This window comes from Semicossyphus pulcher, unplaced genomic scaffold (genome assembly GCF_022749685.1).
Source record: "Semicossyphus pulcher isolate SPU_LCO1_2020_fin unplaced genomic scaffold, fSemPul1.0.p SCAF_10, whole genome shotgun sequence".
In the NCBI taxonomy this organism is placed as follows: Eukaryota; Metazoa; Chordata; class Actinopteri; order Labriformes; family Labridae; genus Semicossyphus; species Semicossyphus pulcher.
This window is the reverse complement of record NW_027211604.1, coordinates 21,431,119-21,447,458: the sequence shown is the minus strand read 5'-3', so window position 1 is coordinate 21,447,458 and position 16,340 is coordinate 21,431,119. Positions and strand designations below refer to the sequence as shown.

Sequence of the window (16,340 nt, the reverse complement as noted above, 5' to 3'; positions counted from 1 at the left end):
TTCTTTAAATACTGAAGTAATTATCTCTAAATAATTATCTCTTAAACTCATTGAACAAGAGAAGTTTTCTTTTTTCATAAAATGTTTCTTGGAATTTTGAGAAAATAATCTTGTATCACGGTCACACGGGCAAATGGTTTCTTTCTCAAGTGAAAAACATGGATAAAATAAATATTTATACCCTGTCATCAATGGGTTTTACATGGTTACTACCAACATTTAGGTGTACTATAGCCTATTACATGTTTGGTCCATTAAATACACAAAAATGGTGTAAAAAAAAAAAAAAAAAACTAATTTTGAAAAACAAGTTGCAATTTCCTTCTTTTCTTGTAACTCTAGTAGTAACAAGGAATCAAATTCATCAGCTTATTACTGTAGTACAAAATTAAGTTACTTTACTTTAACAATTTAGATTTCAGGACTTTTACTTAAGTAACCTATTTAAATATTGTGGTTTTACATAACCTAAGTCAAAGCTATTAAACTTTGATATAATTGCAGTCTTGCTGTTATGTGTTGCAGTGATGAGCTCATGTTATGTAGACCTCTGTGTATCTAACCAGCTATAGAAATGAATCAACTTCTTAAAGGGGGACAAAGACAGCTGTAATCTAATCAAATCATACATTAAAGACACGATAACCTTTATCTACAACTGGTAGTTTGCTGCTTTAAGTTTTTGGGTCAATATTTTAGTATCATTTGTTTGTAGGAATGGGAACATACATTTTAATTGGATCTTTGAGATTATGGAGTTTGCATTTTTGATTGGAGCTTGTTGGGTTATTTGTTTTTCTCGGTTAATTGCTGAGGAAAAACTGAAAATGCATTGAAATGTACTAAGACTGGGTTGATTTCTCTTTTTAATACTCATTTCATCTAAACAAAACAGCTTACTTAGAAAAATACCCGCTCTTTATTCATATTGCTAAAAGCACTTGATTACGTCGGACAAAGTGGCACTTTATTACTTCCGAAATTAGAAAGGGTTTAAGAGGTTTTTCGACGAGGCAGCACTTGAACGCAGCATCTCAACCTGACCTTAAAGCGCGCTCCCGGCTTTACGTGGCTACTCCCCCTCTACGGCGTGCGTGCGCGTACCCCTCTATCGCGTGGTGGGGATCATCCATATTGCTGCTAGTGCTGGAGTTAAGGTTGTAATCTTGAGAGGCCCTCGGACACGTTTCTTTATTTTTATATATGTTTTAATCCAGCGCGGACTGCTCTGCGTAATAGACTGAAGCTCTTTTGGTCTTGGAGCGGCAGAGGAGCGGCAGACTCCGCGGAACAACTTCACATTTCCTTGAAATTGAAGGCGAATTCGGGCCGGGGGGAGGACTGGTAATCCTGAGGGGGGAAGAAAGACGGTGGTGGGAAATGGCCACTCAGGTGGAGACTCTCCTGCCCGGCAACCCGCTCGCGAAGGCGGAGGAGCACGGTAAAGTGATCCGCGGTGAGCCGGAGGAAGAGGAGGGCGGCCAGGGCGACGGGGCCAAGCGGCAGACGGGTGTAACCGACCAGGGGAGCAGCAGCAGCAGCAGCAGCGGCGGCAGCAGCCCAGGGCAGGGAGGGACCCCCGCTACGGAGGAGCAGACCTCCAAAGAGGCTACAGAGGAGGGCAAAGAAGGCTGTGACAGCGACGACAAGCAAAGCGAGGAGGGTGTTAAAGGCAAAAAGGAGTTTACTGAAGCTCCCCCGCCCAAGGTGAACCCGTGGACTAGGAAAATGAACGCGGTGACCGTGGTCAGCGTGAATGGACAAGCACACCACGGTTTGTACCCCTCCCTACATGTTGATTTACTCGCTGTCAGTGTCGTGTTTGCTGTATGTCCGTCCAGGTGTGGTCGCAGGAGAATACTGAGCAGCTGTCACAGGGTTCAGGTTGCATTTATTGAACCAAAAAAGAGCCAAGTGGGTGCATAAACAAGCCCCGACTGTGGTCGCCCTCTTGTTGCTCCCTGCAAGCTGGTTATATTTGGAGTGAAAGCCCCCTCCTCATCCTCCTCCCGGTGATGGCTATTCTCGGAGTTCAGGGTGGCAGGGTGGACCCATGGGTGCCTGATTGCGCAAGGGTTTTTGTTGCACACCTTTGAGTTAAGATACCTCCTAGCTCTATTGAAAAATACACCACTGATTTGACTTCTTCTAGAATAGAAATGGAAAGCCTTTGTCATCATACAATGTACAACGAGATTAAGAGAGCTACTCCTTTAAAGTGCAATACAAAACTAAACAACAGCAACATACAGCATTCATACAGTATAAAACAATATAGCAGTCAGTGAATTGTTGCACAAATAGTAAAAAAATATAAAGATATTGCACAGACGTAGAATAATCGCACAAGTAGAAGGGGGAGAGGAAGCATCAGTGCATGTGTGAGTTCAGAGTGGTGATGGCTCTGGGGAAGAAACTTCTAATTTCACTATACAAGGAAACAGTCACGGTTTAACACCTCCAATTACATGTTATGCAATAATAACTTTACTTTTCCTCAATCTGGCTGAGATTAGACTTCATTTTAATCCCTAATTTAAAGGGTTTAAACCGCCGCAGAACATATAGTCCCTTGCCATTTTGCCTGCACGTTTATAGACACGTTGTGTTATGGTGCAATGGTATGTAAAGTTGCAGTGCTTGTGTCATCACTCCAGAAAAACTGGATTAAGTTGCTATTTAGTGAACTTTTTGTCACATTTTTAGCTGTGTCACTTTGCCTGTCTGCCGCAGTGACTTTAAGATGAGGTATACTCGGAATATAAATGTCCTTATGTTTAGCTGTCTTCAGCCCCATGTTCTCCCTGCTGTGTGTGTCTCACCCCAGTCCCTCAAACATGAGCTGACCCACTCCCTGTTCGTTGCCAAATAGTCATGGTAGTGGTTACTTCTGTTTGTTTGGAGGCAGCTCTCTTCCTACAGCAACGCCACACATTAACGACACATCCACCCATGACTACTGCTGCATCAATTAGAAAAGCCACGAGCCTGGCTGGCTGTGTAGCTGCTTAGCCTGCTAACAATAGCACACACAGGCTCCACTGTGGCCTAGCACGTCGTCCGAGCCTCTCCCACTCAGATGTTAGCTTAGCTCACAGGTCGCTACTGTACATTTTTAGCCATCCTGTGTACAACACGTCAGCTTTCAATCTTTTTCTCGACGCAGAAACGTAGCAACAACTAAACATCTGCTCGTTTAATCTCTAAAAAGGAGAAGGTTTGTTTTGAGACGTCACGTGTTCACTCCACGTGTTCCCCGAGAGAAAGGCATGGGCGCTGCTAGCTAGCAAATTAGCGGACTAGCTAAGTCAGCTAACTAGTGCAAACTCCGAGACAACATATCACTTGAGGTTGTTCTATGTGAGGTAGCTTGGCTGCTTCGTGGTCTATTATCCGGTTGTCATGCCATGCATATGTTGTCACCTCCAACCCGGCTCGTCTTGTCCCTCCAGCTAGCTATCGTTAGCATGGAAGCTAACAGGGAGGCTGTAGAGAGTGATGAGGGCTTCTGCATGATTTCACGCTGGTCCAGACTAAAAGTGCTAACTCATTATGTGTAGTCAGAAAAACACAGACAGGAATAGTCTTAAATAAATGATGATTGTTAAAATAAAAACCACATTATGCTGCTACGTGGAGTGATTGAAGGTGCTGCACATGGAGACAGCTCTCTGCCATGCTCCGTGTTAAAGCAACGTGGTTTCTAGCTCTAAGCAATGTGTGCTTATTCCTGAACACAGCCTGTTTTTGCATTTGCACAGTCAGGTCATTATGTCTCTGATCAGCAGCCTGTCAGCTATTTGTGTTGCCTTTTTTGTTTGCCAGCTGGTTTGTTTGCTGGGCTGAGACATGTGTAACTAATGTAGACTTTAGATTGAGGGTACAGTCTGTACCCTGAATCAGGAGGAGTCTGGGTGGGTTGGATGGATGGGCTCCAAATGCTGTCACATCAGCAAGTAAAACTGGAAGTGAGCCAGAGGTTGAGATAACCAGGCAGCAGTGGGCCTTTACTTTATGTTGCATTTAAAAACCTAAAGCTTTGTTGTTGATTGTGTGTTTAGAGCAGTGGTTCGAACCCCCTGGAAGTCCTGGGTTGTATGATTATGCCTAAGTCACAAACTCTAATTAATTTCTGACTTATATTTGAATAATTTGTAGTGACATAAAGAGGTACAGTATTTTAAGGAAATGGCAAAGACATGTGACTGGAGCATGATGAAATGCTTGACCTTTAGTATCCGAGTAAAAGCTTGGCTCTGTTTTAGTTGTTTAATTAAGGTGGTTTCATCCCCTGCCAGATTGTTGTCCTTGTATGCTTCCAAGGTTTCAATTTGGTGTAGTTTTTGTTTTCTAACCAAAAATACGAAGCAGGTAGAATTCTCTCTAATGGGTCATGTGTACTCTTGTGTGTCCTTGAGCAAGATCCTGACTCCTGTCCCGGATAAGAACACCAGCTGAAAGGCTGAAAATGTATTTCCACGGCCCAGGCAGCAGGGTTTAAGATCACAGTGGCAGTATGTTACTATGTAAGGTTAAAATTGTTGATTGGATTCTGGACAATCGCCTCAGGCATGCTAATACTGACATCTAGTCAGACTGGGGGATTGCTGATTGTTCAGGGAGAAATCATTTTAGTTTTAAGAAAATACTGCAGTTTTGACTTTATCCATTCTAGATGTGGATAGCTGAACTATAAACTTTATTTTTCCTCTAAGACAAATTTGTATTGTAAGTATTAATTTGAAAATCTGGCACTGTTATTGACTTAAGTGTACGTAAAACTTGTCGTCTGTCCAGCCTCCACCACCCAACTCCATAATCAATGGTGAAATTATCATAAGTACCCATGAAGTGTTACATGGGAGACTGATTGTCAGCTGACTCATCCTGAGCATGTAACTCTTTCATGGCCTGAGGGATGACGGACAATTTCACCCCGTTAGCCGCAACCTTTAAAACCCTGAAACTCAACCAGTAGGGAGAAACTCTCCATACAGAGGTCAGAGAGGACATTGTTCCTGAAAAGCATTTAAGCTTTTGAAGTCGTGATACAGATCATGCAGTTTAAAACAAATCGTCTTTCAGGCCCTTCAAAATCATGTGATGCTGTCTGATCTTGTCAACTTTTGATAAAGTCGAGTTTAATTATCTTTTGTAAGCTCCAGAGAGTAGACTAGCTAATGTTTGGCTGTTGAGGTTATCAGTAGTAAACACAATCGTGAGTGAGACTCCACCATATACTACTGGCTGGTCTGTAAGAACTGCTAGCCAGAAAAAGGATGCATTCTTGAGTTTTTATGTTAGGTTTAAATCCAGGGTCTTTCACCAAATGCATGTTGTGTTTCCTTAAAGGGCCAGTTCGCCGACTTTCAACCTCAGTCCTATCATGCTATCATGGGGAGCTAATGCCATTATGGTAGAAAAAAAATGCAGTTTCACTCGTGCAAAATAGTCATGTTTGAAATTTACATTGCAAACCCAAAGATTTTTTTAGACGATCCACCGGTATATTCTCGTTGTATTTCGGATTCTGTAGCCTGCAGCGAAAACAGTAGTATTTCGCTCCACCGTCTCTTGCTGGGCCGTTCCTTTCAGAGGGAGGGGCGCAATGCACGCTGGGTGTAGTAGGAATGTACAATGGGTGAAACCACAAGCTGTTTGTACAACTCCAGCTTTAAGGTCTGACAAATGTGTTGAATGCATTTCTCTCCTCATATAACATTTGTAAAGCTGACTATTTTATCAAAATAACGTTAAAGGCTCATTGTTCACACATTGTTATTTAGTAGGAGTCTTCTTGTTCACTACTTTTGTTTATGCAATACTTTTATTTTTTAGGCGTGACCAGCATTAGATGTTGAACAGCAGAGTAGCATGAAAGAAAACCAACAAAACCTGGACCCTCTTGTGAAAAACATTGCTCTGTAGTCAAGAATTCCACGTAATTGAAGTAATTGATTTTCACTTGAACTTTGTTAATTTTGGTACGGAGCCACTTCCACCTCCCAGAGCCTCCATATTCCTTTATAATGTAAGATCCTAAACGCATGTAATTTATAACATTAGTGTTTTCTTTTGTGCGGCTAATAATAAAATACGTAAACGTGAGCAGTTTGATTCTAAAAGAGGCTCCTCTGTCGTCTGGAATTGATTCAGTTTTGCAGTAAGGCTCTCGGGTGTCCAGCCAATCTCATTCTGGAAATATTGATATATGAATATGATAGGTCTTATCCTTATTTATAAAACCACATGACAAAATGATGCCAGAAGCAGACAATGAGGGACGCTACAGCGAGTGTAATGGTTGCGCCAGAGTTAATGAGTTTTTGATAAAACACTTTAAAGCTTACCATGTGATGGATTGCTGTTGTTGGCCAAGCTTGCCTCCCTAGTTACCACAGCTTACACTCACACCCCTGCCCACTCCACTTCCTGTCCGTCCTGCCTTTAGGCCCACCGAGTGAAAACATTTGTGAAATCTGGTCAAACTGCACAATTCCTGGAGCAGCTCTGACTGTAGTGTTGAAGCTGCTCTGACATTTTAATGTCTGCCATTTAGCTGAATCACTACTCTGTGATAGGTCATGTGACACTGTTTGTACAGCTTGAAGAAGTGTTGTGTTCACTGCATATACAGTATGTTGCTTGTTATTTTCCTGGATGTTCAAATTAGTTTGAAAGATACCACCAAAGGCGACGCAGAGCAGTTGGACAAAAAGTCGGGGTCTTTTATTTCTTGTGTTGCATTAAAATATAAGTGGGTTCTTCACAACCTCTCAGCATATTTTAAAAGTGTATGGCCCAGGATTTGAATCAATTTCCCAGACAAGAAGTCTCAGTTGCTCAGAACAGTTAAATGTCTTGGCTCAGCTGGTGTGTTTTGCCCCTGAGGGAGTTTATGGTGAATTAGCGATAAATGCTAGCAGTGGTGCTGCCCACCTTCTCTTTCAGAACAAGAGTACCAGTGTCTTTTTATAAGCAGACCCTCTCTTCTTATATTTCATGCTCTTTAACATTAAAACAGCAATGAAAACATTCGTTTCAGCTTAGTCTCTCAGCAGTTTAGGCTGAGCAAAATGCAATTTGTTGCAGAAGAGAACATACTGAGTGAAATATGGTACGATTAATCAGACAGTCCTGTAACTCTTAACTGCCAGCAATGTTACCTCTTGCTGCCAAATATCAATACAGCTTCTTTCTGACTGAAACTAGTCCCCATTTTCTTGAAATACTACTAATTTAGCGTGTTGACACAGGTTTTTCAGACCCGGGAAGACCTGCTTATAGATGCAGATTGTCTCTGTTCCCATTGCCAGTGGAGTGTCCTCCTGTTGGTCTCTTTTCTGCTGCGTCATTGTCTGACATCACAAATGCGCCCGAAACAGGGTTAGTAAACAGTGAAGATGTTACGGTGGTTAGGTCTTTATTGTATCTATTACTCATTCAGTCTGTGGCGCAAACTCGGCGCAGACAAATTTGGAACGATGTTCGAGCGCTGCTTGGACGGAGACGGGCAGAAGTTGTAGCTGAGATGACAGGTAGTCGCAGAAATTACTGACTGAGTATAGCATCGCGCTGGAGAGGGGGCGGAGATTAGCGGGTTTTGTGTTCCCATCATTGCCGATTGGAGCCAAGGCGATAATTACCCGGGTCTACTGCAGAGTCATTTGACCCAGATCTGAATGCCGATTGTAGCCTCTCCCATCAAACAACAAAGCCGGATGTTGGCTTGTGTTAGTGGGTTTTTTGACCAGTGGGAAAGCGGCTAAAGGGCAGAGCCGATGTGGTGCTACAGGTAGCGATGGGATGAGGATGACACTTAAACCAGGAAGTCATGTCTTAAGGCTTTACAGGTGCCAAGACGATGTGCAGCATTTTAGACAACAAGATCTGGAGAGTTAGGTTATGTTAGTTGTGAATTATGAATGTATTTAAAATGTGGTGTTTGCTAAATAGTGCTACATGATATAGATAAGCCTGCAGGATATGAGGAAAATCTTCTACCTGCAATAGAATTCTTCAAAATTGAGATGACAAATATTGAAGTGTGCATATTAGCTATAGCTTTACAGTTGGTCTTTCTGCTGTTGCACATGTTTTACACAGTACCTGTGTGTCATGTCGTCACGTCGTTTCTCCTGAATCCAAAACGGCCCATATATCGGGGGCTCTATCTGATAGGTCAAATGTTCCCATGCTGCTTGCAAATTAAATGTTTTTTCTCCTTCGTGTTGTTCATAAATCCTCCTAATGTTATTGGGTAATAATTGTTTCCAAATGTGCCATTAGTGCTGGGCCATTTAAAATTCTGCATATTCACGACTCATTATAGCACATTGGTTAATAGCAGGGGTATACTTTCTGCATGGACCTGAAACTGGATGCCAAACCTGCTCTATAGCGTCTAACGACCCCACTGAACTAAAGTGAAACTGCCAAATTTGAGATCCAAAGCTAGCTATTTGCCATCATCTGGCCAGAATTAAATTCCAGTCAGATAATCGCTGAGCTTCTTCCTGCTATGCTGCCGTTCTCTGCACACATGCTCCCGGTTTGTTGATGTTTGTATGACTTTACTGTAATGCTTGCTGAGTGAGTGCATGTGGTGTTTTCCTTTAGGGAGGACTCGGAGCGCTTAACAGCCGCAGCATTGTGTGCTGGAGCTCTAGTAAACAGTGCAGGAGACATGGCACGTGAACACACAGAGCTCAGATCTTCTAAGTCCTGAGAACCAACCATCCTTAAGAACGCAAAGGTGCTTTTACTTTGCTGAAAAGGTTTTATTATAAATGTAGGCGAAGCAGTTATGGATGTTTGTGGCTGATCTGGGTCTGTTCTTTTATATTAACCTGATCAATAGGGATGGGACAAAACATTGCTACAGTAATATATTGTCTTCGTTACTCTGTCGATATTCTAATTTACAGATATATGGCGCTCTGAACAGATTTCCCTGGGATTTTGACTCACCCCCTCACAGCTTCATGACTCATCGTGGTAGTGCTTATGACATGAATGAGGGCAACGTGAATGGAAATTAATTGGCCGAGGAAGAAGTTAATCAGATATTGTGATGGGAATATGATTGTCTTGCAATAGATCAATTATCTCAGAATCACTGTATCGTCCTAGTATCGTGATCATGGGCCACATATTGCCTATCGTATCGCCATAGTATCGTTAACGTGGGCCACATATTGCATAATGTATCGTATCATGGGTTACCCTGCGATATTGACCCCTACTGACATAGGGAGAAATTGACAAATAGCAGTTGCGTATTTTGACTTTGGTAACTTTTTTAAACAATATAGCAAAGGTTAGGAGGGCAGCTAGCTGGGACGATGAACACAAACATTTGAAACACACTGAAATCATGTATAAAGTTTCTCTATTTGAGTTATCAGACTGGAAGTACAGCCTTATTTATTTCCCCCCTCTTTGCTGTTGTGAAGAATGAAGCCTGACGTGGTTCTGTCCTGTAGTTGAGGTGTGACCCCCGAGGTTCAAGCAATCAGGAATGACTGGCAGGTCTGCCAAATGAATAAATGTAAATGTAGGCCCGGCCTGATGCATTAGCATTCCTTTAGCATGTTTGGTAACCTTAATTAACACTTGCAAATGCAGCCCGTCTTTGTTAGAAACTTTTGGTAGGGTGGACTGAAACCTTTACGCATTATATAACATGTCTTTCAGCTTGTTTTAAAGTAGGACAGCTTTTATGAGCAGGATATAAAATTGGTTAAAATACTCTGTACTGTAGTTGTGCACGAATAAGGTTATTGAAGTATTAAAGCTCCTCCTAGAACAATCTATTACACATTGTTACAACTTAATGATTTGACTATTTTCATATATTGTCTTTTATACACAAGCCTCTACTCATGGGTTTCCACAGGAGGAGTTCTTATTGTTGACAAATAAATTGATAAGCTTTTATATGTGCTAACAACTACATTATAGTGTTAAAAACCTTTATCAAATGTTTTTACACTGTTTTGTATCCTTAATAGGTTGAAAAAAGTACATTGTTAGCATTATTTCAGGCTGTCTTGCAAGCTCTAAATGAAGTTGTGAATTGGAAGGATTCTCCTGCTCGGCCTTCCTGCAGTAGTTGCTGTTGGAGGGGGGTTGCTGTTTCAAAATTAGCATGGACGCCTCACTCGTCGCCCACAGTTGTTCCTCCTTTTTTTGACTCCTGTCCTCTTTGTTGTGGCCATGAAGAGGCAGGACCCCCCGAGTTATCAGACACCTCAGGAGCTGTTTGTAGCCTGGTTTTATGACGTGTCAGGACCCCCGGCAAAGGTCGCCAACCTTAAAGGAGTGCTGACACTTGACTGGGTGAAGTGGAACTACTGTTTCAGACTGCTGCTGACTCTGAATGGCTGCTCACTGTATTGATGTGATCTCAGCTGATTGATCAGCTTGCTGAAATAATTTTGCTTCTTCATTGTTTCAGTTAAAGGTGGAAGTTGATGCATTTGACCTATAGATCCCTTTTTGTCTTGATACTGTTGCTTTAACTCTTGTTTCTCCTGACTCGGCGTAGAAAAGCGGACATTTAGACGTTAAAGTCGAGTCTCTATTAGTGACTATTATGCACAAACAGCCTAAACTGTACATTAATTCTGTTGTTTATGCAGCTACCTCTTTTCTCTGCTCTTCTGCTGTTCCCGGTCCACGACACTTCACGTTACTGGTGCACAAACACACTCCCATTCTCTCTCACTCGCTCTATCACTCCAAGCCCTAGTGAGTAATTATGATAATAGATTTATGTTTATCCAGCCAAAATGCAAAAAAGTCTCATTCACAGCATCTAAAATTGGTACGTTGGTCATTTGTCAATGTTTTTGTGTATTGAATCACTTTGTGATGATGATTTTTGCTCAGTAAAACCAGTGTGCTTTGGAAAACCATTGTTATTAAAGTAGTAAAGATTAACTATAAAAATGTGTCGAAATCATGGAGGACGTATTTATAAGGAACCGAAGCCGGTGGAAGTTCTTCAGCGTTCATGATTGACTTAAAGCTTTCTGCTCAGAACCTCAGTGCAGATTAACTAAATGCTAAGCTAGTTAGCAGCCTGTTGTGCTCGCTCTACTCCACCTCTCCCTCTGCACGCAACTCATACACACACACACGCATACCTCATACACACACTTGACTCTTGTCAGCTGTTTCAGATGAGCTCTTGTCTAAAGTCGTCAAACTCGAGCTCTTTTTATCTGTCAGTTTGCGCCTGGACGTGATGATAGCGGCACATCCCTCTGTTGGGTGTGGACAGTGTGCGTTGACGATCCAGTGTATGCTGTATCAAAAATATGACTAAGCTCCTGCAGCTGAAGGCCTTAAGTGAGGGTTGAACATGAAAGAGAAGCGTTGTGGTTAGTGTTTATTATTACTGCTACTGCCCAGAGTTTAAGAATTTGGAGTCTTTTTAGTTTGACCACTTCCTTTTAGGCTTAAAGAGCTGCACACTGAATGAAGCAGTTGATGAGTCATTAGCTGCAGCTTGTTGGCAAGTTAGCGGTGGCTGCTGCTTGGCTTCCTTCATAAAAAACACATCACAGTTTAATCCCTGCTGGTGTGCTTCTAAAATTAAGTGGATGAAACCCATACCAGTTCCTGTCTGAACAGCAAAAAGCTGCAGTGTCAACTTTGACCATTTCTCCCAAGGACGAGGTGTAGCTGTCTGTCATGGTGCTGTGCTGCAACAAGCATGCACACATGCAGCTCCAGTGGAGCTTTGCTGCAGTGGACATCCTTCACTGTCTTGGTCCTGCATAGTCAACCTGCAAAGCCGGGTCTTGTTCAAAGTTGTGCAGCAACTAAATAAGAAGTTGTTCTGGAAGTCTTTGTGTTGAGCTCTTAGTACTTTTGTAGATTGTAACTTAATCTCTGTGGTTTCCAGTTTTGTTTCACTCTTGTTTGTACTCTCCAATATCAGCTTTGGTGGAGCAAAGTCGTTCTGCATTCCGCTTTGTAAAAACACACACCGGGGTGGCTTGACGCTGGCGTTACTTGGTCCAATGTAAAATGGCAAAGGCTGCATGACGGTGGAGCTTCGTTACGGCGCTGAGGCGGAACGGCAGTGTAAAAAGGGCTAGTGTTCTTTACCTCGCTGTTCTGTCCTGTATATGTCGTTGGTATTTCATTAGGATCACAGTTGTTTACAGCTGCAAAAACTTCAAATCCATATCATCAGAAACTTTTTTTTCCCGCTGTTTTTTATGTCAGTTGTTAAAATCCTGAGTCATTTATCGTTGGCTGTTGGCTGACGGTTGCTATAATGGATTGGATGGACAATAAGTAGCTCAGTTTATCTGCTGAAAAGCTTCGCAGTGCTTCCATGTCAACATTCGTCCAGGTATCTGCTGATCTACTAATGTGATCATTTCCACCAGACTACTTCTAAGTGGTTGAATTCACGTCACTGTCATTTATAATTAATTTAACGAGATGAAGGATTTTGGTTAGCTAGTGCGCTAAAGTTAACGCCAGCCAGACTTGCAACACCTGAAGTCCCTCTGTTAAAGCGCCGTCTCTTGTTGTAAGGTTCTTTTTCTCCTTTTGTGGAAGCACTTTAAGCATAGTTTAGGGAGCTGCATAGATACATTGTAATTGACTTACTTGGATGGAAAGCTCACCGGTTTGACTTCATTATCAAGGCCATTATAAGGTGAGATTTGATGTCAGGTGAGATTTGTGACGTCCACGTCACTCTGCCTGGGTTTAAAGCGTGTGTGTGCTGGCTGTCACTGCAGCTCAGCGTACGCAGGGAGACGCCTCCCAGCCCTCTGCTGTCTGAGCTTCTTACTCTGCATGAGGTGATGTCACCACACGGATCATGTGACGCCGGGGAGAGTCTTTGACGTGTGTGTCTGAGGCAGGCGGGCGGTCTGCCGGCTCTGACTGTTTCCTCCATATTTGGTTCTTGCAGACAGGCTTCCCTCCTCTGTCGTCACTCGGCTCTGCTCTGCATGCAGCACCATCAGACTGCAGGCAGCCAGCAGACACTATCGATTTAACTTCACACTGATAAAGTGTTACTTTGGATTTTGAGCTTGAGAAATGACAAATATGAGGTGATTATCTCGCCTCCTCTTCCAGTTCCTGCTTCCCTGTAGCAAGCACTTAGAAAATAAGAGCTCTTAAATTTGAACCAGGCCTTTCTGAGTTCCTTTTCTTCTCTCAGATAGAAACTGAAACCAGTCCTGACGTTTAAATGTGTGTTTAATAAGAAGGGTTTTCTCTGTCTGACTGGATTTTTTGGGATATTCTGTTGAAAATTACATGTGAAGAAGATGTGAGAATGCTACACCTTTCCACAGTAACCGGGGAAATCCCAGAATACAACCATCACCTCAAATAAGTCAAACTTTCTAGAACAATATGACCTATGAATGATGATAAAATGCATGTGGGAGCAGGAAAAAACGACTCGCCATGGCCAAGAAAAAGTCCCAGCATCTGGCTGAGGACCGGGCCAGTTTCCCAACACTACCACTGTGTTTATCTAAGCCTGCAGAGCCGACGTGGCACAAGGTTTATTTATAGGATTCACCAGCGATACGCTGTGGGCTTTGGAGCAGGTATTGTCGCTGGTGTGTGCGTTTGCTGCAGCACCCATGGGAATTTGTCTTTGGTCTCCACCTGAGGGGTGTACTCTGAGTTCCTGAGAAAAAACAGTCTGTGGAGGAGGTGAAACTGGAGATGATAGCCAATGGAAAGAGAGAGATGATATCTGACTAACAGCTGCTGTTTTAATCTAAAGTAAAAGGAGCAGTAAAGCGTGTTGAATGTGCAAAATGATCCCTTATAGAGCCAACAAAACAAGCTGAATTGAGCCAGCAGTGCAGGACAGACAGAGGGGGAGATAATGGTTAATGTGAACTGGCGGGGGTTGGTTGTGACTAATGTTAATGGTAGCCTCTGGCAGTCGGGCGTGCACAGCAGGCTGCAACAACCGCCTCTGAGTGCTATGAGAAAAGACGCAGAGAATGAACACAGAGGAGAGAAGGAAGACGAGTGAAAAGAGGGAGGAACTGACAGGAGAGAAGGTGGTGATGGACCTGAGAGTGAGCTGAGTCACTACTTACTGGTTTGTGTTGGCTACACTGATGATTAGGGGAAAGCAGTTAAGGATGAGAGCATTGTTCCCCCTTTCAGACCATCTCGTCACTTCATAAGCGTGACAGTAATTTTACACTTCGACTTCATGTCTGAAGAACTTTCTTTGTCACTTTTTATTGGAAAGTAGAAAGAGAAACTGTTAGGATTGACCTAGTAGCAGGTCTAAAATTAAATATTTGATACAGTTATAAGATTTACAGTCTCCTCTTTTAAAATGTTTTATTTCTGCCAACTACGTGGTTAAAGTGTACCGACAACATGTGATTAGGAGTCCCAAATTAAAGTGGCTATATTTAATAATTTGCACTATTTATTGATATCGAAATATTTTAAGTGTAAAATTTCCATCTTTTAAAATGTCTTACTTCTTATATCTAAACGATAACTTGGCATTAAGTCTAATGTAGTGGTTCTCAAAGTGGGGTCCACGAACCATAGCCTTTTCCTCTTTGTGCACTTACTTATTTGATCAATCCAAAATGTGCTAAGCCTAGGTTAGCATAAATAGCTGCTTCTAGTTTAGCTCTGCCAAATGTGCCATTTTAAACTTGTCTCACTACTTCATGACTCCTCGTGGACACAAATGAAGGTAACATGAAGAGAAATTCGAAGAAGTTAATCGCGTATCGTATCATGAGCAATTCCCACCCCTATTTAACAAGCATGAAGATTACCCGTAAGATCTTTCTACTACCGGTGATCAGTTTGACCTGTTCATCGCTCTTTGATATTTAGTTCACTCAATATAAAAACCATGGTGATTCCTGGATGGTCGGCCTGTGGACAATGAAATGTGTTTGAAGCTGTTGCAGACAATTCTTTCTCGTATTGAACTATGTGAACCAGTGTGCCCCCTCTCCTTCCTTTTGGCTAGGCCAAACACAACCTGCACTTAGCCCTTGACTAAACACACAGATAAAACTGATATCCGTCCTCTCATTCAACTCGTTATTTAAACAAATTGTATTTCCAAAAATGTCAAAGTGTCCCTTTAACGAGTTTAATATGCACTGATTTGCTGGTGGTGCATTGGCTGTAAGTTTGACTCCATTCTGACCCTATCGTTGGTGCTTGTGTGAATCAACTTCCTCACACAGCTAGACATGAATTACTTAAAATACTATAGGCTATAAACAGAAGCAACATACATTTACTTGGGGTCAAGTAAAGCACAGTTAGCTACATCTGTGAGTGTGTGTCTTCAGTGTGTGTATGCAGGAAGAGGTCATTCATATTTTCTGTCCTGGTGCTTTATTAGTCTTTTATTTTGAAAGCTACATTGTGATAAAGTTTCATTACGTAGGTTTTCTTTTGCAGTTCTTATAGGTAGCTTGTTAGATAGTGAGATGCATCTTTCGTGGCAGAAATTTTCCGCTCATTTTGTTTAGCTTCGTTTGGACGTGTCAGGTGGTTGTATACATCTATGGTGTTGCTGTGCACAGTTGCACATGTGGAAAAACGTTTCTTGTTTCCATGTAAGCTCAATGTTTTGTCAGTAGGATTAATGTATTTCATCTTTGGGGAAACGACATGAATCTAATCTCCCTGTGCAAATACACGTTTTCCCCTCCATATGTCTTCACTCTGCACATTTCCATAATATTAAATAGCCATGTATCTCTGTAACACACATGCACATACAGCTGATATGTCCTTGAGTTTTAGAGAATATAACACTCTTATCACCCCTCTTGTACAGTTGAGCACATAATGCTCAGATAACACGGAGCACAACACGCAGTCACTCCTACCTGCCGGGCCAGACTGTTCTCGGGGTGCTTTTGACATGTAATTTGCTAAATAACTGAACTACCAGTGTGAAACTAAGAGCACCACAAAGTAACGATCAGCAGCAAAAACACGGGTTTCTTTTGTACATTGATTGTGGTTTAAGTTGGATCTAAGGAATCGTTATCTAACGCACCAAATGAGACCAATAGCTGATTTTAAAGTTTGGTTTGAGATGTAATTTGGTAATGGCTTCTATCCTAGTTTACAGTAGCACAAGCTCACAAAATATGTAGGAAGTTGCATTTCATTTCCTGTTATTCTAGAAAAGGTGGGAATAACATCTGACTCAGGCCTTTTTATTGCAGACAGGAGGTCAGATACATTGCTACAAACTTCCCATTGCCTAATTCCAAGTCTTAATATTGGCTTTTTTTTAAATGATCAGGGCTTGTTTACAGTAGCAGTCTTGACAT

At 42.1% G+C, this 16,340-nt stretch overlaps 1 protein-coding gene across 2 annotated transcripts in view; it reads left to right on the top strand.

Annotated features, from left to right (window-relative positions):
- The first annotated feature begins 1,128 nt into the window (after positions 1–1,128).
- larp1 (La ribonucleoprotein 1, translational regulator) overlaps positions 1,129–16,340 on the top strand; it is a 56,628-nt gene continuing 41,416 nt past the window's right edge. For both annotated transcript variants that reach the window (XM_069667963.1, XM_069667962.1), the window contains exon 1: positions 1,129–1,774. In XM_069667963.1, the coding sequence (XP_069524064.1) occupies positions 1,381–1,774 (394 nt within the window). In that variant the 5' untranslated portion in view covers positions 1,129–1,380. The remainder of the gene's footprint in view (positions 1,775–16,340) is intronic.